The 25,960-nt window shown below is 34.0% G+C and overlaps 1 protein-coding gene across 1 annotated transcript in view; it reads left to right on the forward strand.

The window, feature by feature from the left end:
• Positions 1-25,960, forward strand: part of COL24A1 (collagen type XXIV alpha 1 chain) — a 366,899-nt gene that overhangs the window by 41,629 nt on the left and 299,310 nt on the right. Inside the window, exons 6-7 of the mRNA XM_057310505.1 lie at positions 18,743-18,796; positions 21,290-21,343. Of these exons, the coding sequence (XP_057166488.1) occupies positions 18,743-18,796; positions 21,290-21,343 (108 nt within the window). The remainder of the gene's footprint in view (positions 1-18,742; positions 18,797-21,289; positions 21,344-25,960) is intronic.

Genomic DNA, 25,960 nt, shown 5'->3' on the forward strand with positions numbered 1-25,960 from the left:
TAAGCAGCATATAGATAGGTCTTGTTTATTTATCCATTAAGCTACTCTGTGTCTTTTAATTGGAGTATTTAGTCCATTTACATTTAAAGTAATTACTGATAGGTATGTACTTATTACCTATTGTTAATTGTTTTCTGACTGTTTTTGTAGTTCCTCTCTGTTCCATTCTTCTTCTCTTGCTCTTTTTCCTTGTATTTTTATGACTTTATTTAGTATTATGCTTAGATTCCATTCTTACTGTCTTTTGTATGTCTAGTATAGGAATTTGCTTTTTGATTAATGTGAGGCTCACATGTAACATCATATACATACATGCACATATACACATAAACATACATGAATACACACATATATATAAAATGGCCTATCTGAAGTTGATAGCAACTGAATTTTGGTCAAATTCTAAAAGTCTGCATTTTTACTCCTTCCCACATCTTGTTTTTTTGATGTCACATTTTACATCTCTTTATTTCGTGTGTCTCTTAACTCACTATTATAGTTACTTTTGTCTTTTAACATGCATGGAAGTTTTATGATAATCCACTACCTCTCTATATATTTACTTTTACCAGTGAGATTTATACTTTTATATGTTTTCTTGTTATTAATTAATGCTCTTTCTTTTCAGCTTAAAAAAGTCCTTTTAACATTTCTTATAAGGCCAGTTTAGTAGTGATGAACTCCTTTAGCTTTTGCTTGTCTGGAAAACTCTTTATCTCTCCTTCAATTCCAAGTGATAATCTTACCAGTAGAGTATTCTTGGTTTGTTTGGTTGGTTTTTTTTTTCCCTTTGAACAGTTTGGATATATTATGCCTCTTTCTTCTGGCCTGTAAAGCTTCTGCTGAAAAATCTGCTGATAGTCTTATAGGGGTTTCCTTGTACAGAACAAGCTGTTTTTCTCTTGCCGCTTTTGCAATTCTATCAACTAGATATGTAACAATGAGAGAAGAGACAGACAACTTTTTTTTTTTTGAGATTTTTATTTATTTGAGAGAAAGAGCAAGAGAGTGAGCACAGAGGGAGAGGGAGAAGCAGACTCCCTGCTGAGCAGAGAGCCCCAGGTGGGCAGTCCCAGGACCCTGAGGTCATGACCTGAGCCAAAGGCAGACACTTAACCGACTGAGTTACCCAGGCCCTAAGACAGACAACTTCTAAAGAAATTAGAAGTTTGTTTTTGAATTTGTGACTTCCTAGCCCTTTACGCTTTATTTGGGGACTTCAAAGGTATTTAGACTAGTAAAAGTTTAAAGTAGCTATAAGGACCCAGCTCATGTTTTTTCATGGAGCTGAAGTTCCAGGGAGCTTATAGTCCTGCTCACCACCTCATCTGTACAATATGAAGGAAGATAGAGCACTTGAGAGGGGGATTTCCACATGGTTTTATTCTCCTCCCCCTTTCCCTGTCTCAGTCAGTAGTAATTAGGTACTCAAAACAAACAAATAAGAAATATGGTGAATAGGGTGAGGAGATAGAGAGATAATGAAAAGTATTTGATTTAATTGACTTTTTAAAATGTGTATATTTAGAGAGGAAAAATATTTGAGAAAATGAAAAACTTTGTATTAAATAAAAATTATTGTTTTCTCGAGATTAAAACAGTGTATTTTTTAGAGTTGAGTAGTATGAATGTGTTTTTGGTAAAATGATCTAGGAGAGATAAAAATTTGAATCTCAATTTTTTTTAAAGACTATTTTTATTTGAGAGAAAGAGAGAGAAATCACAAGTAGGCAGAGTGGCAGGCAGAGAGAGAGGGAGAAGCAGGATCCCTGCTGAGCAGAGAGCCCCATGTGGGACTCGATCCCAGGACCCTGGGATCATGACCTGAGCTGAAGGCAGATGCTTAACAGACTGAGCCACCCAGGTGCCCCTGAATCTCAAGTTTTAATATTATATTCAGTAGTATGGATATATTTTGAGTATTTATAACTATTCACCAATAAAATATTTTTGTGTAACCATATATCGGGGAATTTAAAAAAAAACCTACTTTTAATTTGTAAGCAACTAATTAGACTTCTTGAGGACTTAATCTTGTAAACTGGAGTATTAGTTTTTAACTTATGTTTAACTTAATAATTTGATAACTATGTCCAAAATAGCCAAAACTGACTATGATTTATTTTAATTGCATATATTTGTGGAGGACATTAGATTTGTGACAGGTGTTAAAAACTACCACTGTGTCTTAAATGCATCCAATAAAGCTTGTGGGGTGTGGTTTTATTAAACAATTTCCTAGATATTCACCATGCATTTTAGATTAACCAAGATCAATAGAATATTCAAACTTTATAATCCTCCTATAATTTTTTTCAAGATAATGCAAAAAATGCAGAGGGCAAGGTCTTGATGATAAATTTGACATGCAGTCATAGGATTTATTTTCCTTTAGGGAATAAAGATTTCTTCTAATTTAAGAAATTTTTAAGTATAAAGATAATCCTGAATATTTTTCTTTTCTCAGTTATTATTTAGCAAGAATAGCAGAGGTGGAATTGTTGGCCTCTAAGAAAATTGTATGAAAAGTCATCTTGTTTCTTGCACGAGATATAATCTGTCCATTTCAAAGGGAGGTACTTGAACCTATGGAAAGAGAAAATTAAGGCAGTTGCAGCTTAGAAAGGTTTTACTGAAATAGGAAATGCAACACATAATGGAATCTCTATACAAACATATTTGGATGAATGGACTTTACAAAAGTCGTCATTAGAACCAAAACGTACCTTATATAAATTAAATGATTTAAAGCACATAAAGCATCTGGTAGAATGCTTGTATGTAGTTGACACTTAAGGAAATTTTATTTTTCTTTTCTTGAAGGAGCTACTTATGAGGCAACTAGGCAAATTAGAAGTATAACTTGCTAAAAATACCATACTTCTTATTTGGTAAATAAAACAAAAAGAGTCTTGTGAATCTTTTGAATGAAAATACCTTAAGACAATATATAAATATTTTCTATGTATAAGACTATTTCAAAGTTCATGAGGATAAAGCTTTTTTTGCTAAAATATTCTAGATTGATGCAAAAACAAATCCATTTTCTGTTTTGCTTTTACAGTAAAATTAGTATTTATCATAAAGCACAGGAAATGTAAACTGATCTTGGTAGTTCTCATCTCTCTTCAGACAAAATGAGTTCTCACTGTGTGTTGGTCTTTCTTAATAAACCCTTAGTTGTTTGAATGCAGGGGCCAGAACTTACTCATTTTTGCATTTGTGTCTAGCCCAGTGGCCCACATGTGTTGGGCACTCAATAAATATAAAACTGAACCAAAAAGCTGAGTTAATATTAATAATGAGGCACTGGTATCATAAAAGAAGGAGAACTAGTCTTTATCAAGCTTCTAATATCTGACAATTATTTTATGTCTGGCATGTCATTCAGGTTCATTTCAATTAAAAGTACTATTCAGAGTAGGCTTTATTACCTTCTGCTTTGCACAGAAGAAAACATACTTAGAGAGCTATGTTGTCTCTCAAAATAGTGAGTAATTATTTGAGAGACACCAGGTTGTCTCTCAAAATAGTGAGTAATTAATTTATAAAACATTACCTTTAGGTGGAAGGGTGGGGATGGGGTAACCTAATGGAATTTAAAGACTTCATGAATTCATTTAACAATAGTAACAAAACATGTCTATTCTAACATTACAACTTATTCTATGGATACTGATAATAACATATAAAGATAAACTGCATGAAGTGTGAAACTGATCTCTAGCCCTTGAGAACTATGTTGTTAAATTGTTAAATGATAGAATGAATTGCCACACAAAATTTTAGTGGCCACATAGCAAGTTTTGTCAGCATTAGTAATACTGATAGGATTAAAAATAAAGTCTGTTGAGCCCCCTAACAAAATCATTAGCTGAAATCAGGAGACAAATGGTAGAAATAATGTACTTCTAAAAAAATTACAAGAAAGTAAATTCCAATATGGTCAATAAATACCAAAAAAAAACCCTGCTTGACATTATTAGTCACAAGGGAAATGCAAATACGGTTGGAATTAATTACCACTTCACACTCACTAGAATGGCTAAAACTAAAAAGACTATAAACACTAAATGTTGGCGAGAAGCTAGAGCATCGGAAACTCATACACACTGCTAGCGGGAGTGTCAAGTGGTACAAGGACCTAGAGTATAGTTTGGCAGTTTCTTATAAAGTTAAACATAACCTACCCTATGACTCAGAAATTATATTCCTAAGTATTTACCCAAGAAAAAGGAAATAGTATGTCTGAAAAACTTAACTGGAATTTCATAGCAGCTTTATTTACAAAAGTCAAAAACTAGAACCAACCCGAGTTTCTACCAACAGGAGAATGGATAGACCAATTTAAGTTTGCTCATACAGTGCTACTCAACAGTAAAACGGAGCTAAATACTGACATGCAGCAACATGAATGAGTCTCAAAAACATTGCGCCGAAGAAAAGAAGCAAAACACATGAGAATACATTGTGTGTGAGCATTCGGAGCTCACAAAATGAACCTATAGTGGAAAAGATCACAACAGTAGTTTCTCCTGGGCATGGAGGCTGATTGAGAAAGGGCCCTTAGGAACTTTCTAGGGTGATGTCAGTATTTTATATATTGATAGGAATATGGTGTATGGGTATGTTCATTTGTCAAAGCTTATCAAATGATAACACTTAAAACCAGAGCATTTCACTGTGTATAAAAAATACTTAAATAAAAGAAAAGGATAAAAAATAAAAGCAGATACACTAAGGATCTTACCGAAACTTTGGATACAGGCTGTTTTGAGCTTGATTAGGTTTCATATTCTCTCCCTTTAAATTATTTGTTGAGGGAATGATCATGTTGGAGAGTGTTTTTGCATAAATAAATTGCTGTCACACGCACAAAAAAGTAAATTCCATTTCTTATTTACTAGAGAGAATAGCTTTTTTTCTTGTTAGCAAATGCCAACTGGGTTCACAGTTTATCATATTTATCTATTTAATGAACTTTATTTGCAGGGTGATGATTTTTTTATTACTGTTAATTAAACACATGGTTAGTTATGCAGGAGATCTTTAAACCTGAGTAATGAATGCAGAGTCTGTATCTTCAGCCTACCATATACTTATAATTCTAATCCAGCCTGTTCGTGGTCAAGATAGTTCCTTTCCCAAAAATACTTTTTAAAGGAAACTTAAAACCTTCCCATAAACATTCACAGTTTATATTACTTTAGTCAAGGCCAATAGTTCCTTCAGATTTAATCCAGTTATTGAGAAAGACAAATATCATATGATTTCACTCACATGTGGAATCTAAAAAAAAAAAAAAACCAAAAACAAAAACAAATGAATAAACAAAAAGCAGAATCAGACGAATAAACACAGAGAACAAACTGATGGTTGCCAAAGGGAAGGGGGATAGTCAAATATGGGTGAAGGGGAGTGGGAGATACAGGCTTCTAGTAATGGAATGAATAAGTCATGTGAATAAAAGGCACAGCATAGGGAATATAGTTAGTGATATTATAATAACATTGTATGGTGACAGATGGTAGTTATACTTGTGGTAAGCATGGCATGATGTATAAAGATGTTGAATCATTATATTGTACATCTGAAACTAATGTAACATTGTGTGTCAACTATACTCAAGAAGTGTTTTAAAATTAAATTAGATAAAAAAATCTTTGCCAATAAAACAAAAAATCCAAGTTTAATCCAATTATACGAATCATCTAATCTTAATAAACTGCAATAATGATGTCCCATTAGTAATATTAAATTAAATGTTATTAATAATACTTAATATTGAGTCCCAAAGAATAATCTTAGTGCTTTTTCTATTCCTGATTTTGACCCAATGTCCCCATGTCTTTTAAACTAGAAGTCCCATTTTCTTTACATGTGAATAAATAAATGTATTGAGCATAGATTCTGACCCATTCTAAGAATTTTTGCTGAATCAAATTGCTTTGGAAAATGTTCAGTCCAGCACTTTGAAAACGTAAAGTATGTTAAAATGTTGAAGACTGAGGTGCTTCTGTTATTCTGGTAAACATTAAGGACCATCTTACAAAGGACCAGACAAAATAATATGATTCTTTCCTTTGATTCTGTGCTTGTGATTTCAGTTAAAATATCACTTAAGTGTATTAAAAATGCTACTTTCTGGATATCAGAGATTATTAGGGTCATGTCAGAAGGATTCTGGGGTCAATTTGAAAGACTTCTACTAGCCAAAGAGTGATGTGATTTGAACATCATTAAGGATAATAACTGCAGTAGATTGAATCCCATCATGTGTCTCTAAATCCATGAGTTATAATGATGCTAAACACAAACAGACAGACCAACCCTCACTGGTCACCTTCAGAGGATGCTAAGGAATTGCATCTCTGAAATTATCAAATCCTCTCACACCAGCTGGGGATTCAACCCTGAGTTAGTGTCAGACTCCACAGAGTTAAGGGCTCAGTCCCACAGACTGTCAGTACTTGAGATGCCAGCCACAGAGGAGTGGTCCAGGCTGCTCATGTTTCTGCCTGGCTGACCACCAGTTCAGGGGTTCCCACCCCCCCACTCCCCCAGGTTTAATACTGTACTAGATCAGCTCACAAACTCAGGAAAACAGGCTTCCCAGCTTATTAAAATGAATACAACTCAGGAATAGCTTTTGCATATAGGGCAGGGTATAGAAGGTGGGGGCTTAGAACTTCCACACCCTTTCTACGTGTGCTGCTTTCCTGGCACGTCAGTGTGTTCACCAACCCGGAAGCTCTTAGAATGTCTTTGTTCAAAAGTTTGTGTAATTGAATGTCACACCCTCCGCTCTCCACCTCCTCCTAAATTCCCACCCTCTAGCCACTTGTTTGCCTTTCTGGTGTTTAGCCCCCCTATCCTGAAGCTATCTATGGGTACCACCCTGAGTCACCTCATTAGCATAAGCTCAGATGTGGTCAAAGGGGATTGTTATGAATAACAAAAGACACTTGTATGACTCAGGAAATTCCAAGGGTTTTAGGAGCTCTGTGCCAGAAGCCAGGACCAAAGACCAAATATATATTTTTATTATAGCACAATATCATTATTTTTTAAAAAACGATAAATAGAAGAAAAATAAGGGGAAAGAATAAAAGTTTTCTTATAAAATTATCTTACTTTTTTTTTTTCATAGAATTTAACCTTAGGACAAATAGTTGACGAAGGGTAGTTTCTCTTTATAGAAAAAGCTAGGAAATGAGGAAAGCATGTTAGAATTTAAAATTACCGTTTTTGCAGTCCTGATGAGGAAAGGGCTGAAGAACAATAAAAAATAACCCAGTAAATCCAAAAGGCTTGAGGCAGGAGGCTGCTTGGGAGTTTTGAGGATAAGCTGAATGAGATAAATCCTGGAAGATAGGTCAGAGAGATAGCCAGAGCCAGGTTATGTAGGACCTTGTGTTGGCGGGACTTCTCTGCTTTTAGTGCCCATGGTTCTTGGTCATGTTACTTCAAAGAATGAAGAGGTAGACCAGACTAAGTGTGGTGGGCAGCAAAGAGCAGTTTATTGAGCAATAGTACAAAGCTCCCGGATAGGGAGAGGACTTGAGAGAGTCGCCCTTGGAGTTTCTAAGTTTAGGGGTTTTTATGAGCTCTTTTACGGAACTACCTTAAGCGGTCAGGGTGTGCTGAGTTGTACCAAACAGGGCTTTGGTCATATGTCTATCTATTAGGTTAATGTCAACATGCTGACAGTCGTTTTTGCTGACATTAAAGAAGGATTGTCAGAAGAAAGGCAGGCAGGGACAAGGGGCAGTATAGTTAACAGTGTTATATTAATTTCAGTGTACAATATAATGATTCAACGATTCTGTATATTACTCAGTGCTCATTATGAGAAGTGTACTCTTGAATCCCCGTCACCTATTTCATCCATTTTTCCACCCACCTCCCACCAGTAACCATCAGTTTGTCCTCTGTAGTTAAGATTCTGATTCTTGTTTTGTCTCTTCTCTTTTTTCTTTTTTTCTTTTCTGTTTTGATTCTTAAATTCCACATATGAGTGGGATCATACGATATTTGTCTTTCTCTGACTGACTGATTTTGTTTAGCATTATACTCTACCTTCATCCATGTTTTTGCAAATGGCAAGATTTCATTCTTTTTTTATGACTGAATAATATTCCATTACACAGACACTCTCCACATCTTCTTTATCCATTCATCCATCGATGGACACTTGGGCTTCTTCCATAATTTGGCTATTGTAAATAATGCTGCAGTAAACATCAGGGCATATGTCTCTTTTTGAATGTTTCTGCATTTTAGGTGCAAACACCTTATAATGCAATTACTGGGTCATAGAGTAGTTCTATTTTTAACTTTTTGATGATCCTCAGTACGGTTTTCCAGAGTGGCTGCATCAGTTTGCATTCCCAACAGTGCATGACGGTTCTTTCTCCATATCCTCACCAACGCTTAATTTCAATTTTAGCTGTTTTGACAAGTGAGAGGTGATAGCTCATTGTAGTTTTGATTTGCATTTTCCTGATGATGAGTGATGTTGAGCATCTTTTCATGTGTTAGTTAGCCATCTATATGTCTTCTTTGGAGAAATGTCTGTTCATGTCTTCTGCCCATGTTTTAGTTGGATAATTTGGTTTCTGGGTGTTGACTTTTTAAGTTCTTCATATATTTTAAATACTAACCCTTTATCAGATATATCATTTGCAAATATCTTCTCCCATTCTGTAGGCTGCCTTTTAGTTTTGTCGATTGTTTCCTTTGCTGTGCAAAAGCTTTTTCTTTTGATGTAGTCTCAATAGTGTATTTTTGCTTTTGTTTCCCTTGCCTCAGGAAACATATCTAGAAAAATACTGCTATGGCCGATGTCAGAGAAATGATTGCATGTGCTCTTTTCAGGATTTTTATGGCTCCAGGTCTAATATTTAGCTCTTTAATCCATTATGAATTTATTTTTGTGAATAGTGTAAGAAAGTGGTCCAGTTTCATTCTTTTGCATGTTGCTGTCCAGTTTTCCCAATACAATACCATTTGATGAAGAGACTATTCTTACCTGATTTGTGGAAGATTATTTGACCATATAACTGTGGGTTTAGTTCTGAGATTTCTGTTCTGTTCCATTAATCCATCTGTCTGTTTTTGTGTCAGTACCATACTATTTTGATTACCACAGATTTGTAATATAATTTGAGGTCTGGAGTTGTGATAACTCCAGTTTTGTTTTTCTTTTTCAAGATTGCTTTGGTTATTCAGGGTCTTCTGTGGATCCATACAAATTTTAGGATTATTTGTTTTAGTTCTGTGAAAAATACTGTTGGTGTTTTGATAGTGATTGCATTAAATCTGTAGATTGCTTTAGGTAGTATAGACATTTTAACAATATTTTTTCTTTCAATCCATGAGCGTGGAATATCTTTCCATTTGTTTGTGTCATCTTCAGTTTCTTTCATCAGTGTTTTATAGTTTTCAGAGTAAAGGTCTTTCACCTTTTCGGTTAAGTTTATTCCTAAGTATTTTATTATCTTTGTTACAGTTGTAAATGTGACTGATTCCTTAATTTCTCTTTCTGCTGCTTCATTATTAGTGTATAGAAATGCAACAGATTTCTGTGCATTGATTTTGTAGCCAGCAACTTTACTGAATTATCAGTTCTAGTAGTTTTTTAGTGGAGTCTTTAGAGTTTTCTTTGTATAGTATCATGTCATCTGTAAGTAGTGAAAGTTTTACTTCTTCCTCACCAATTGATGCCTTTTCTTTATTTTTGTTGTTTGATTGATGTGGCTAAGACTTCCAATACTATGTTGAATAAAAGTGATGAGACTGGACATCCTTGTGTTTTTCCTGGTCTGAGGGGAAAGGTTCTCAGTTTTTCCCCATTGAGTATGATGTTTGCTGTGGGTTTTTCAAACATACGTTTATTATATTAAGTTATGTTCCCTCTAAACCTACTTTGTTGAGGGTTTTTATCATGAATGGATGTTATACTTTATTAAATGCTTTTTCTGAATTTATTGAAATGATCATGTGCTCTTCTCCTTTTTCTTGTTGATGTGATGTATCATATTGATTGGTTTGCAAATATTAAACTACCTTGCATTGTGGGAATAAATTCTACTTCATTGTGGTAATTTTTTAAATGTATTGTTGATTTTTATTTGCTAATATTTTGTTGAGGATTTTTGCATCCATGTTCATCAGAGATATTGACACATAGTTCTCTCTCTCTTTCTCTCTCTCTCTCGGTAGTATCTTTATCTGGTTTGGTATCTGAGTAATGCTGGGCTCACAGAATGAATTTGGAAATTTTTCTTATCCTTCTGTTTTTGGGAATAGTTAGAGAAGAGTAGGTATTAATTCTTCTTTAAATGTTTGGTAGAATTCACCTGTGAAACCATCTGTCCTGGACTTTTGTTTGTTGGAAGTTTTTTGATTCCTGATTCAATTTCATTGCTTGTTATCAGTCTGTTCAAATTTTCTATTTCCACTTTGGGAAGTTTGGTAGGTTATATGTTCCTAGGAACTTATCCATTTCTTCTAGGTTGTCCAATTATCCACCTATAATTTTTCATAATATTCTCTTACAATTGTTTGTATTTCTGTGATGTTGGCTATTATTTCTCCTCTCTCATTTGTTATTTTGAACGCTTTCTCTTTCTTTCTTTCTTTCTTTCTTTCTTTCTTTCTTTCTTTCTTTCTTTTGATTCTGGCTAGAGGTTTATCAGTTTTGTTGATCTTTTCAAAGAATCAGCGCCTGGCTGAATTGATCTGTTCTATTATTTTTTTAGTTTTATATCATTTATATCTGCTCTAATCTTTATTTCCTTCCTTTTGCTCATTCGGGTTTTGTTTGTTGTTCTTTTTCTAGCTCTCTGAGGTGTAAGATTAGGTTGTTAATAGAGATTTTTCTTGCTTCTTGAGGTAGGTCTATATTGCTATAAACTTTCCTCTTAGAATCACTTTTGCTACAAATCACATATTTTGGACCTGTATATTTTCATTTTCATTTACTTCCGTGTAATTTTTATTTTTTTGTTTAATGTCTTGGTTGACCTATTAATTGTTTAGTAGCATGTTATTTAATCTCCATGTATTTGTGCTCTTTCCATATTTTTTCTTATGATGATTTCTAGTTTCATAACATTGTGGTCAGAAAAGATGTATTGTATGACCGATCTTTTTGAGTTTGTTGAGACTTGGTTTGTGATCTAATATGTGATCTATTCTGGAGAATATTCCATGTACACTTGAAAAGAATGTGTATTCTGCTGTTTTAGAGTGGAATATTCTGGATATTTCTGCTAAATCCATCTGATCCAGTGTGTCATTCAAAGTTACTCTTACCTTGTTGATTTTCTCTGTGGATGATCTGTCCACTGATGTAAGTGGAGTGTTAAAGTGCCCTACTATTATTGTATTACTATTGATCAGTTTCTTTATGTTTATTGTTAACTGTTTTATGTATTTGGGTGCTCCCATGTGGGTGCATAAATATTTGCAGCTGTTATATTTTCTTGTTGAATTGTTTCCTTTATGATTATATAGTGTCCTTCTTTGTCTCTTGTTACAGTATTTGTTTTAAAGTCTATTTTGTCTGATATAAGTATTGCTACTCCAGCTTTTTTTTTTTTTATGACATTCATTTTCATAAATATCTCTCCATCCTCTCACTTTCAATTTGCTGGTGTCTTTAGGGCTGAAAGGAGTCTCCTGTAGGTAGTATATAGATGGGTCTTTTTTTATCCACTCTGTCACTCTGTGTCTTTGATTGGTGCATTTAGTCCATTCCTATTTAAAGTAGTTTTTGATGGATTCGTATTTATTGCCATTTTGTTACTTTTTTAGTGGTTGTTTTTGTAGTTTTTCTTTGATCCTTTCTTATCTGGCTCTCTTTCATGGTTTGCTCATTTTCTTTAGTGATATACTTGGATTCCTTTCTCCTTATTCTTTGCATATCTGTTACTGGTTTTTGGTTTGTGGCTATCATTAGGTTTTTATATAACATCTTATGCATATGGCAGTTTATATTAAGTTGATGGTCACTTCCATTTGAACTCATTCTTTACTCCTCTCCCCACCACATTTTAGATATATGGTGTCATTCATCACACCCTTTTATTTTTTGAATCCCTTGACTGATTTTTACAAATATACTCATTTTCATATTCTTATTTATGGTCTTTCCTTTCCACCCAAAGAGTCCCCTTTAACATTTCATGTAGGGCTGGTTTAGCGGTCATGAACTCCTTTAGTTTGTTCATCTAAGAAACCCTATCTCTCCTTCTATTCTGAATGATAGCCTTGCTGGATAGAGTATTCTTGGCTACAGATATTTTTCTTTCAGTACTTTGAATATATCATGCTACTCCCTTCCTTGATACAAAGTTTAAAAGATTGTGTATTTTGTAGTTTTTGGTTGTAGTATTCAATAAATACCTATTAGATTAAGGTGGTGGATAGTGATAAAATTTTCTCTATCCTTACTGGGTTTTTTGTTTTGTTTTGTTTTTTGTTTTTTAAATATAGTTGTTCCATTAATTATTGAGAGAGGTATGTTAAAATAGCCAACTATGATTTGGATTTGTCTGTTTCTATGTTTAGTGTTTAGGAAGTATTTAGTCAGTGTTAGGTTCATTTACTTGGCAGCTCTGTGTTGTGTATGCATGTTTAAGGATTGTTGTATCTTTTTAATGAACTGATCCTTTCTGTCGTTATCAAGTGTCTCTCTTTATCTCCAGTGGTACTCTTTTTCTTGAAGTCTAGTTTGTCTGATAGTAACAGCCACACCATTATGATTATTGTTTGACTGGTATATATTTTTCTTTTCCTTTACCTTTCTGTATTTAAAATACATCTCTTATAGACAATATATATTAGATCTCACTGTTTACCTGGTCTGATAATCTCTGATTTTTCACTGGAATGTTAAGTCCATTTATGTTTGTGTAATTATTGGTATGATTTGGTCTCAGCCTACATTGTCATTTCTTTTCCATTTATCTCATATGTTTTTTGGTCCTTATTCCTCCTTTTCTTTCTTTTTTTTTTTTCTTATTCCTCCTTTTCTGCCTTCTTTTGGGTTAATAAAATATTCTTTAGTATTCTGTAGTTTCTCTATCGGCATTTCAGCTATATCTCTGATTGATTGATTTTAATGGTTGCCCTAGAGATTACAATATGCCTCCTTAACTCATTTTAGTTTACTAGAGTTAATATGGTAGCAGTTCATTTAAAATATAAGACCCTTATGACATTATGATTATATCTATACACTGTCCTTATCCTTTGTGTTTTGTTGTCATTTATTTTACATCTATGCCATTGTAAACTCTAAAGTACAATGTAGTCATTTTTGTATTAAATGATCAGTCTTTAAAGAAATTAAGAGAAGAAACAAACAAGGGAGTCATTTATATTTCCTTATTTATTTTCATCTCCAGGGCTCTTCATTTCTCCCTATAGACTGAGTTGCTAGTTGGTATCATTTCCCTTTAGCTAATACCAGTTCTGCTGGTGATGGATTCTCTTGTTTTTTATTTACCTGAAACTTTTTTTATCTATTTTCTTTGAAGTATATTTTTATAGAGTATAAAAATCTTTTCTTCCAGAACTTTAAAGATACTCGTGGTTCTTATCTTGTAATCTCCACTATTTCTGATAAGAAGTTAGTCATTAGTCACGTTGTTATTTCCCTCAATGTAATGTGTCATTTTTCATAGGCTGCTGTTGAGATATTTCTCTTTGTCTGACTTTTAGCAGTTTGACAATGATGTACATAAGGGAAGTTTCCCTTGAACACATCTTGTTTGGAGTTTACTGAATGTCTTGGAGCTGTAAGTTTTTGGTTTTTTGTAATGAATCTGAGATATTTTTGGCCATTGTTTTTTCAAATAATCTTTCTGTCCATTCTTTCTCTCTTTTCCTTCTGGAACTCCATTTACATGTATGTTAAATTACTTAATATTGTCCCACAGGTCACTAGATCTTTGCTCATTTTTGCACTTTTTTCTCTTTACTTCAGATTAGTTAACTTCTATGGATCTCTCCTTAAGTCCACTAAACTGAATTTCTGCCTTCCCTAATATATTGTTAATCTCATCCAGGAAATTTCTCATTTCAGATACTGTATTATCAGTCCTAGGATTCTATTGTTTTTTTGTATAGTTTTCACTTGTCTGCTGATATTTCTGTATTCACTAATTATGATGATCATTTACCTTACATCTTTGAACATATATATAATAGTTAATTTAAAATCCTTGTCTGCTAATTCCAATATGTGGGTCCTTTTGAGGTCTATTTATATTGACCACTTTTATCTTAACTCAGGTCAGAGATTTTACTTTTCTTTGCACGTCTAGAAAAATTTGATTATGTACTGGGTATTATGATGATGTGTGGAAGAACTTTAGATTCTGTTATCTTTCTTTGAAATCCTTTGATAATGGCTGATTTTTTTGTTCTATAGGCAATTAAATAACTGTCTCATCACCTTAAACTTGTACAGGTTTGGTAACTTTTTTAAAGGACATATTTGTTTCAGTTTTGCTTATAATGTTAGTGTTAGTCCAAGCATATAATATTTGCTTCTAAAGTATAGCCCTTCCTGAATTTCAATGGAAAGGTGATTACCAAGGCATTTACCATGTCCCTTAAAATGATGTGACTCAAACCCCAAACTATTTCTCCTGTGGTGGCCAGCAGCTGAAATTTATATTCAATTATTTTAACCTTCTGGTTGTTGCTTTTTGGTGAACTCTTTGGAATCTGTCTCATGCAACCACATTTAGTATCAGCCAAGAATTGAAGAGAGTCTTTATCCAGCTCTTTTCTCTTTTCTTTTCTTTTCTTTTCTTTTCTTTTCTTTTCTTTTCTTTTCTTTCTTCATTTCCCCCCTCAATTTACAGTTATTCAGGTAGTCTCGTAATCTGTCCTCTGACACCATTAGCCAAAACATCTATGGTTTTCTGCTGGAATTCTAATCATTCCATGCAGACTGTGGGGAGGGGGGGGTCCTTAGAAGAAAAGTTGTATAAATGTGTATTATACCAAGTGTGGTTCTTTTCTTGCAAGAGCTGAATTCCTTCCACTGTGTCCTGCTTTTTGATTGTTCTCCTGTGCATTAAAATAGTTATTTTATGTATTTTGTCTTAACCTATGGGTAAATATAGACATAGAATTGTCCAAGGACCAAGTCTTGGGGTACCCCAGAATTTAGTATATTAGGAAGAAGAGAGGAACTAGCAGAGGAAACTGAGAAAGAATGACAGTGAGGTAAGGTAGGGACAAGAGCCTGAGTGAATTAAGTCCAAGAGAGAATGGAAGAAGTCTCTTCATTAATATAGACAAGTTTCTAGGAGTTTTGCTCTAACAGGGACTAGTGTAATGGAGCAGAGAAGGGAGACATAGCTCAAGAAAAGTTGTTTTTTTAAGATTGGAGAAATTACAGTGTGTTTCTTGGTGATATCAATTATCCTGGAAAGAAATAAAAATCAAAATAATGTAGGGAAGACAGTGTATTAATGATGCCCCGATGAGAGAGAATGGTGAGTTTGGTTATGAAGGCAGAATATTTTGGAACAGATTTAGTTGGGGTAGTGGATTTGGTTGTGACAGGTTATGAATTTTAAAAGCAAGATCACCTACTCAGAGTGAAAAGAGAGAGTTATAAAATAATTGTCTATGAAAATGGGAAAGTGAATTCACTATTAGACACACCAAAAAACAAAAGAAAACAAAACCAATTAATGTAAAAAGTCATGAATTTAAAGTGAAATTTGTCAGCATGATTGTTTTCTCTTAGTCACATTTAGCTGCTAAGGGATGGGACAGAATAGGTGGTGAGTTTAGATTAGAATTGCCGGGTAAGCGTATTAGACAGAGGGAGAAAGAAGAAATGGTGCCATTTATGTATGTCGGAGGTGATTATAATGTTAGACCTTGGTATTTAGTCTGCTTAAGGATTGGAAGTCAGGCCACATGGGGATGAGACAGTGAAAATGTGGTGGGATCACATATCAGTTACAGTAGGTCAAATAATTGTTAAAGTTGTGGGTGCTTAGGGAGTGAGTTAAAAAGATAGGAAGTGTTGGTTAGAGAATGTAGTGCTTAAAATTGATATTATGGAGTTTATATAGTTATTAATAATGTTAAAGTGAAGAATATTCAAGTAATGTTACCTCAAGATCATGTCACTTAGTGTTTCTTTTATGAGACTCTCACAATTTAGCTTATCCATATTTGAGTTTTTAATTCCAAATTCTTTTCATTTAAATTTTGTTGCTCCATCAATAATTTGTTCAAGAATTGTGTTCTCTGCTTTTTAAGATGACAATAATTGTAAAATTGATTTTAATGATTGTCTCTAGTCTTATTGTTTTTTGTTATTTTTAATACTTATATTTTTATACTCTATAGAGAATTTTACCTATATCTTACAAGCTAAACTTGGCAGGTGTTATTATTATTCCCATTTTACAGAAGAATAATCTCAAATTCAGAGAGATTAAATGATTTGTTCAGTGTTTTCACTCCAAATCCCAATGTTCTTTCCATTGTATTGAATGGGCTCTAATCTGATAAATCTTTTCTAACATGTTAATGGGTCTAGTACTTAGGGAGTTTTCCTCCCTAGACAGAATCCCTCAGAGATCCAATAATAGTGGTGATAATGAGGATTTTAGGCTATGTAGCAGAACAGTAGACTAGGTGGGACTTTGAGAATTCTTTGAGTAATAAAAGGTAGGCAACTTCCTTTTCCTGTTTACACTCAAAAGGTATATAACTCCTTTAACAAAAGTCATATAGAAGTCAATATTGAAAGTCAAAGTCAATTATGACTAATTAATTTATAGACACTTAGTTTTAATTCTAAAGGGGATTTGAAAAGCCAATCACGTATGACTAAAAGTGTGTTGGGAGTCCTAGAATTCATGAAAAATGAGGGTGAAAGTAAGAAATTGTTGGATATTCTTTAATGCAGAGAAATATGTCCTATTTCTTTGACATTTAGGTAAAGTTGTCATGTTCAATAATCTCTGCTCATGCATTTTATACTATGAAGGATCCCAAACTAGGACTGGCCAAATTAAGAACATTCCCTTCATGTTGACTGGAATTATGGTTGTAGAACAAGTTGATCAATTAACTCAAGCACATTTGTATGGGAATAAAAGAGATTTGGCATATATTTCTTTAAATATGTTTTCCAGATACATAAAGCTTATGAATAAGAAAAAGCTCTGTCTTTAAATCTGATTTTTATTGATCAATTGATTACTTTTATCCATGTTCTCAGGGTTTTTTTTCTAATGAGGATCAAATGTTAAATTAGTTGATGAGATAAGAAAGTAGACAGATAATAGAAAATTTAAAATTCTCAAGAGCTATCATTTCTTAAGTTCTTTTAAAATTCTAAGTATTGCCTCAAATCAATTGGCTAGGTTTTATAATAAAAGACTGAAATATATTAAAACCAGTAAATAAGATTTTTATTTGATAGACATTGTACTATGAGAAAGAAAATTGACCTGATTTGCCAGTACTCTTCTGAGCAATTTTAATCAAGTCATTTAACCTTTCTGAACCTCATTGCTTCTTTATAAAATGTGTTTTACTAGATAAGCTCTAATGTCTCTTATAAATTCTAACTATACTTTTTTTTCCTTTTTTTTTTTTTTTTTTTGGAGAATGGATTGAGTTCTTAAATATTGAAATATCACTAAAGCTGTTTCTCAGATCCCATAATTTTGTAATCAATGGTCTAAAATTGTAGTCCTAGTGGTAGAAGTGGTGATAGCTATGGAAGGGAAGAGGTCAACCTGGAAAACAACTTTTCCTTGAAAATTTTCTTTGATTCAAGAACATAGGCTGTTTAGCCAGTGAGGATTTACTTCTAATTTGTTAAATGGGAAGACTTGTAAAATGGGGAACATGAAGGACTTTTCTTTTGGTCTTCCTTCTTTTCAGTTTAGTGGTATTTGAAAGCATCCCTGAATTTGTGAAGAAACACGACTATTTCTCATAGAATGAAAATAGCATTTAGAACTCTCTAGGAATGGAAATTATTACTAGTTGAGAATGGTAATGAAATCATAATTGGAATTATAAAGAGTCTCAATTGTGGCCTCTTAATTTTATGAGATGGGAAAAGAGATACTTTGCCAGTATGCATAATAAGAAAGATTACTTTAATATTGTGCAAAAAAAATTTGGTTGAAACCTAATATTTCTCTTGAAATGTAAAATATAAGATTCCCAGAGTATGAAAAGTATCTATTTTTATATCTATTTTGGGAATTAGAGGTATTTTTTGATTTATCTTTTCTTTATTACAAAAGTAATGCATGTACATTGCAAGATTTTGGAAAATATTTAAACTTGGAATGATATCATAAAATTTTAAGAATTATAAGCAGATTTCTTTTACTAAAAGTAACTAATTTTCCAATGCTAAAATAGGAGTTGTAACTGAATATGTCACAAGAATGGGTGTTAATGGAGCCTTTATATAGGTCCCTTAAGGAAAGATGTTTCAATGGTAGCATAACTTTATTAGATTTTGAAAATCATCTATGTCTCACAGTCTTCTCAACATTTAAAAATAAGGCTAATAAAAATGTACAATAAAAAAGCAAATAAGGCATGCCCATCTTGATTTAAAATAATTTTATTTAATACTATATATAATCTGATGATGCATTCAACTGAAGAAGTGTGATATACTATATGTGATTTATGCTTCAGCAATTATAATTGTTTTATCTAGGGCCCCAAAGGAGATCCAGGATTTTCCCCTGGTCAAGCTGTTCCTGGAGAAAAGGTAATTAGTTGCCCTGGAATAAAATCATGGTGATATATTTCAAGCATTAAAAATTCATTTTTACCTTTTTTAAATGTGGGTTTTACTTGATATCGGACAGAGGAGACAGAGAATTAGAGAAGGTATCAGAGAAGATAGAGAACTTTAATGAAGGAAGAAATATTTGAAAAATAAATTATATCATCAGGTTAATGAATCAATTAAAATCTTAATTTTGTTGACTGTCTACTGTGGCCTACCATTGTGCTACCTGTCAATTAGGGATGGGTGGGGCAAAAGATTAGAGCAGGATGTGTCCCTAATCTCAAAAATCTGCTGTTAAAAGGCATATACACAGTAATACATAAATTCTAATTCCATTTTGTGCCTTTTTTAGACTAGTTCCATGTACTTTATCTTTTTTAAGCCCCCAGTAATTGTGAGAGAAGCAGCCATCATTATCTTGTTTTCCAGTTAAGAAAACAGAATTCATAGAATTTAAATGACTCATGAATAGTTAATGGTTGCGTTAATGATATATTTGTTTGACTTTTAGTCTAGTATGCATTTCATTTTATCGTAATGCTGTCAAACATACACATTCACATTTAGGTAAAAAGAAACTAACATTTTGAATAAAGCTAGCAATCTTTGTTAGGAGGAAGATACTGTTTTCCAGTGAGGTTGAATAAAATTGGAGTCTTTAGGAATACATCCGGGAATCTCTATTTGGACAAGTACTTCATGAATGTGATAAAATTATAGGATGTTTTTGTTTGTATGGTATACATTCACAAACTTTTAAAATCCCTGAATAATTTTGGTGGTTCCTGGGTTGAAATCTGATCTTTTAATTGGCTTACAGAAACTCTTGTAAACTAAAAAAAAAAAAAAAACCCCAAAAAACAAAACAAAACAAAACAATACACCAACCCCCCCCCCCACATCATATTAATGAACTTTACTGGTATTATACCAACAAGTGAATCCTCAAAAAAATTTTAATCTAGAATCTTGAGAATTTTATTCCTGTGATGGAACTGAATTCACTGAATATAAATAATTTAGAAAGAGATTGAAACTTTATTAGAAACATATTTTCATTGGTCCCTTAGTTATTGTAAGGAAAAATGTCCTGCAATCTGAGAAACAAAATGACATCTTTTAAAATACCTAAATATAGAACATTTGATTTCTTACTTAAAATTTAGAAATTAGAGGTCCATTCTGTTTTGGTGATTGCTTTAAATAAACCCCCCAAATTAAGCATTCACATTTATATCAAATGCTTGGTTTTATCTTTACTTGTGGCTTCCCTGTACAAAATACAGGGTGGTTCAGTATGTGTACAGTATCTGTATAAAATATAGGATGGTTCAACATTGGAATTGAGGCTTGGAAGTATGTCAGTCTTTTTTTCACTTTTTGAGTTACTCATATACTAATTGTGGTTAATGCTATATAGGAGTAAGGTAGTAAGATACAGGATTTAATAATATGTTGCCATTGAGCTTTAAGTGAAATCAAACTTTTAAAATTGAGAGATGTATTTCTAAAATGGTAAAATTTAAAAAACATTTCTTACACGTTGTATTTACATTAGATTGTGTTCAAACTGAGGTGGCAAGATATCAGTTATACACATACATTATGAATACAAATAAAATATGAACATCATATTCGTGAGAGTTGACAGGGGTTGGAAAACAATTGTGTTTTATTTTTAATCACTTCGCCATTTTTACATAAATATATGGTCAGTGACGACATAAAGGAAGTGCAGGGGCTAGTCCTTCAGTATGGAACATGTACTAAAGAACGTCTCTCATAGAGCATATTTCTTCCTCCTATCCTAAGATGAGCTTACAGGCCCTCCTCAAAGCTGGGGGAGCAGGAGGATGGACCGCCCTAATAGGTGAAGTCCCATCCATCTGCTGAAGCCAAACACACGTCCTCCCCCAAAATTTGCACAGCGTTTACTTCCCAGTGGTGCAGCGGCCAATACCAGTGCAGCCGGGAAGCGGAAGTGTCCTTTTCTCTGGTGTGACACGTGAACCCAGCCCTTGCTCCCCGCAATCCTGCCTTGAGGTTCCTAGTGGGAGTCCTGCTAAGAGGCAGCCCGAGCCCTCCGCAGCTGCCGCACAAAGTGCTTGTAGAATTTTTAAGTAAACTTAAAAAAAAAAAAAAAAAAAAAAAAAAACCACAGTAAACCTTGGAACTCCAGGAATTTGGGGAGTGAGGGCATTCCTAGAGAAAAGAACATCTGGCAAAAAGGAGCCGGGGTATGGTAGTGGGGAAGGACAGTGGTACTCAGTATGGGAAGAGAGAAATACCGGAAATCTCAGAAAAAGTCCTAAAAGGACTCAGAAAGGAGGTGGAACTTGAGGCGGATTGCGAAGATGAGAAATAAATTCAGTAAGATTTTGATGTCCAAGATGAACTCCTGCAGCAAGGGAATTCTAATGTTCACTTCCTTTTCATAACATTACGCTTCTGTTTGTGTTTTGTCCTTAGGGCAGTCAAGGCCTTTCTGGGTTAATGGGGTCCCCTGGGATGCAAGGTGATAAGGTAAGGCCGGTAAGACAGAGTTTTACTTTGACATAATTGGATGTCATCTGGGGCTGGAAGCTCTTGAACTCTTAAGATCTCATTTTGAAGTTGTGCCCGAAGTCAATGTTTTTAAATTCCTTTTCTCAGCGAAAGGGATTAGGATGCTGTCCTAATCCAGGAAAGTGGTGCCCACAAAAGGCAGTACTTTATGAAAAATAAAACCCTTCAGTTAATGATGGGGACAAAATTCACATGGAGAAAGAAGTCAAAGCCACTGATAGAATGTTGAAGCTTTTCTTTTCTTCTTCCTTTTTTAATGTTAGGGCAGTAACCTACTTCTGAAACTCTGACGTCACTTTTTAACTTTAATATGTAAAGTGAGGTATACTTAGTTATAGGTAACAATTTTGGCTTTTTTTAAAGGGTTCTTATTTTCTTAGGAAATAAGGATCTCTGCCATGATATATACACGAATGTGCAGCCTGAAGAATAGGAAAGAAGTAGGAATTGGGGATAACTGGTAAAAAAATATGACTAGGCCTTTTCTGAGGTAACAAGAAATATTAACACAGCTGCTAGAATTATTTCGTATAAAATATGTTGTGCAGTTTCCTGCTTTTCCTCTATATATTCAGCTTGTTTTATTTTTTCCCAAACACTGAGTTGTTGACTTTCTACAGAGGAAAAGGAAGATACAAAATATCTTTCAATGTATTAAGGGCCCCAGAATATTGAAGGGCAGTATTTGACTTGGTATGGATATCTAAATACATGTAATCATGAGCTGCGTTGATGTCTTAGTGTGTCACAATCCTTTCCCCTTAGGAGATTTAGGGTGGAAGTGGTATTTAGGCTCTGGTTACTTGGTTCAAATTCCATCTACCATTTTCTAGGTCCCATTGACTTTGGGTGGGTGCTTAACCTCTCTACCCTTCAGTAGCCTCATTTGTAAAATGTGAAGATAATACTGCTCACTTCATAGGGAGGTTTTGGGTATAAGGAGTGAGATAATCCATGCAATACAGTGTCAGACACATAGCAAGCCCTAATAGCTGTTAGCCATCCTCTCTTCTTCTTCTTCTTCTTCTTCTTCTTTTTTTTAAAGATTTTATTTATTTATTTATTTGACACACAGAGAGAAACAGCCAGCGAGAGGGAACACAAGCAGGGGAGTGGGAGAGGAAGAAGCAGGCTCCCAGCGGAGCAGGGAGCCCGATGCGGGGCTTGATCCCACGAACCTGGGATCATGCCCTGGGCCGAAGGCAGATGCCTAACAACTGAGCCACCTAGGCACTCCAGCCATCAGCTCTTTATCTGGTTTTGGAAACATGACCATGTTTGCTTTTCTTCATAACTCCTGCTAAAGGGCTGAATTTTAAAATGATGAAAAAGATTTTGATCTCATGGATGTTTTTCCTCCCACGACCACACTATCATTATTTCTGTGGCCTTCAGACTAATTTTCATTGTAGGGAGTGCTTAGAATCTGATCACTTCTTTGAGGTTGTTGGCTGCTCCTATGGAGACAGGAACCTGGGGAGTGATCATTTCTAACAGAATTGGCCTTGATATATAGTCATGAATCTGTTTGATTAATGCTACTTAGTATACCTCTGACCACTAAGTATACCTCTGAAGAAACTGTACTGACGAGTGGCATCAAATAGAGACAATCTCATGGAAATTATCTTAATTATTTTATTTGCTATTAAATATACAGTTATTTCATCCTAAAGAATGATACTGCATATGACAGAAAAATTAATCATTACTTTCCGAGGTTAAATGATGCCTGTGGTTCATGAAATTAGCAATCCAGAAAAGGGAATTCTCAGTAAAGTTTGAGTGGTTATTGTGTAGAACCGTATATAAAGAAATATCTGTAGAGACAAATTTTAAAAGGCTAATTTTAACCATTAGAGCAGATTATCATTTTAACTTTGAAATTGTGCTTACTTAAAGCAGAAGATATTAACTTCCAAAGACCTGTGCATATATTGTATGTCTTGGCTTATAAGTATTTGAAAATCTTAAGATTAATATATGCTTTTTGGTCTGTATAAGTCTAGTAAAGTGAAATACAGCATTGTTTTAAATAAACCGGGTTATAGATTATCTTTCACAGACTTCTTTTCCTCTTATGTGATTTTTTAAACTTTAAAAATCTGCCTTTTTTTGGTTAAAATTGATCATGTAGAAACCAGTGATCAATTAGCAGCTGTAGCTCAATTTTCTCTAGAGATAAGTTGAAAATATTATTTATTTATTTATTTATTTTAAGATTTTATTTATTTACTTGAGATAGAGCAAGAGTGAGAGAGTGAGAGCTAGAGTGAGAGAGAGAGAGAGAGCACAAAGGGAGAGGGAGAAGCAGGCTCCCCATGGAGCAGGGAGCCTGATGCAGGGCTCGATCCCAGGACTCCAGGATCTGAGCGGAAGGCAACTGCTTAACCGACTGAGTCACCCAGGCGCCCTAAATTGAAAATATTTAGAAACAAAACTACTTTCTGATAAATGAAGCATTCGTGGTTTACTATGATTTGATAGTAGTTTAGAACAACGTTGAAACATTTGAAATGATTTTGTAGTTTTTCTGAGGATTTTTCCTCTTTTTAATAGAGTGTGGCTATTGATAGAAACCATATACAGATTTTAAAAAAAGTATTGCTAGGAAAAGGACATAAGGAGTCAATCTAAACCTAAACTAATCCTCCACATAGCAGGCTTGGGACAAATTTCTATCATACTATGTGCATGTCTTATTTTAAAATGAATATACAGTAGAAATACATTCAAAATGAGCTTGATAGACTGTTACTGTGGTCCGTACAGAAGAGGAAAGGGCAAGTCCAATTATTAGGTAAAATGGGTAGATCATGAGCTGTTTTTATGAAATTTACTAATTTTGGTTCATGTTTTGTACCACCTGGGCACTCTAGGTTACTCCCTTGCAAACAGGATCCATGCTAGGAAAACCTAGAATAATGGCTCATATTAGCTGTGACCTGGGACCCCTGTTTCTTTCATCCTTGCATTTCTACCCATAGTGTTAGTGCTAGGTGAATTCTTAATGTCAAGACAAGAACTCAAAGTTATTCACTTTGTAAGTGACAAATCTAAGATAAGTCCAGAGAGGTTAAGAGAATTGCTCATGGTCACTCAAAATTATGGCAGGATCTAGAGATGAAACTTATTGCTACTGAATCCACTGTGCTTTTAACTATTTTTTGCATATTATGAGAGATAAACAAGGTACTTGGGTTTTGATTATTATGAAGTTTATTACGTCTTTTTATCTATTAAACTATTTTGTGCAGTATCATTACATTTATTATACTAGTATCAATAGTAGCTGTTTTATTATGTGCAATATTCTGGTTGCTCTGCTGAGCCTGTTTCTTTTCATCTTAAAAACGACTCATTAAAAAAAAAAAAAAAAAAAAAAAAAAAAAAAGACTCATTGTGGGGCACCTGGGTGGCTCAGTCAGTTGAGGATCCGACTCTTGGTTTCGACTCAGATCATGATCTCAGGGTCATGAGATTGAGCCCTAGGTCAGGCTCTGCGCTCAGTGTGGTGTCTGCTTGAGTTTCTTTGCCTCTCCCTCTGCCCCTCTCCCGACTCATGTGTGCACACGCATGCTCTCTCTCTGTCTCAAATAAGTAAATAAATAAAATCTTTTTTTAAAAAACCTCATTGAGACAAACGGTATGTTTAGTATAAATCACTTACCCAAGGCTAAACAATTATTAATTGGCTGAGTTAGGACTCAAATCCAGGCCTGTTTGACATATGACTGTTCTTATTAACTTCAAATACTGCTTCCCCATTAATTAATTAGTTTGTTAAGCTAGTATTTGTTAGATATGTATTTTAGTACTTCTCAGTGTCCCAGGCATGTATGCAAGAGGAAGTAAAATTTTGTTTTTCATGAAAGCCAAGGGGACAGATATAGTTTTGGATGACAGATGATAATGACTTCTTTATTTCTTTTTGCTGGAACGATCTGGAAATACTGAAATCCTTTCAATATAAGCCATACTCTAGTAATCTTGAAAATGGCTTCAAGAAAGTCGTGTGGAGCACCGTGAGAGCTCATGAAAACTGTTGAGATAAATAAACAGAAAGCTGATGTTGAAAACATTCTGAAAACTAGAAGTAATATTGAGAGAAATAATGAAGTGAATAAATCAGTAGCAATGTTTTTTTCACCCTTCAGTAGAGTTTATTTTGGTTTCTTCTTTTCCCCTTTTTTATCTCTCTCCTCTCAACTTTTTTTTTTTTTTTAAACCAGTATTAACATCTTAACAAGCACTGTGTTTCCCCAGATTGACTGGTTACATTGCCTCAATTTAGCCACCCTCATGTCCTCTTATTTTCCTAGGAACTAAACTATGTTTTTACTTCCCACTAAGTGTCTAAATTTGTGCCAAAGGCAGATAAGTTGGATCCAGAGTGCATGCTGTCTTGGATGGAGGACAAGAGTCATTATTCTGAGCTTGGACTCCAGATGGAGTTTTAAATTGTTTTTTAATATAGCCAATCAGTTGCTATATTAATCTTGGAAGTCTGCTATTTAAAATTGTATGAACATTAACAATGATTTCAATTGGAGCAGTTTTTCTAGGATCAAGAGG

The sequence above is a fragment of the Ursus arctos genome, unplaced genomic scaffold, assembly GCF_023065955.2.
Source record: "Ursus arctos isolate Adak ecotype North America unplaced genomic scaffold, UrsArc2.0 scaffold_12, whole genome shotgun sequence".
In the NCBI taxonomy this organism is placed as follows: domain Eukaryota; kingdom Metazoa; phylum Chordata; class Mammalia; order Carnivora; family Ursidae; genus Ursus; species Ursus arctos.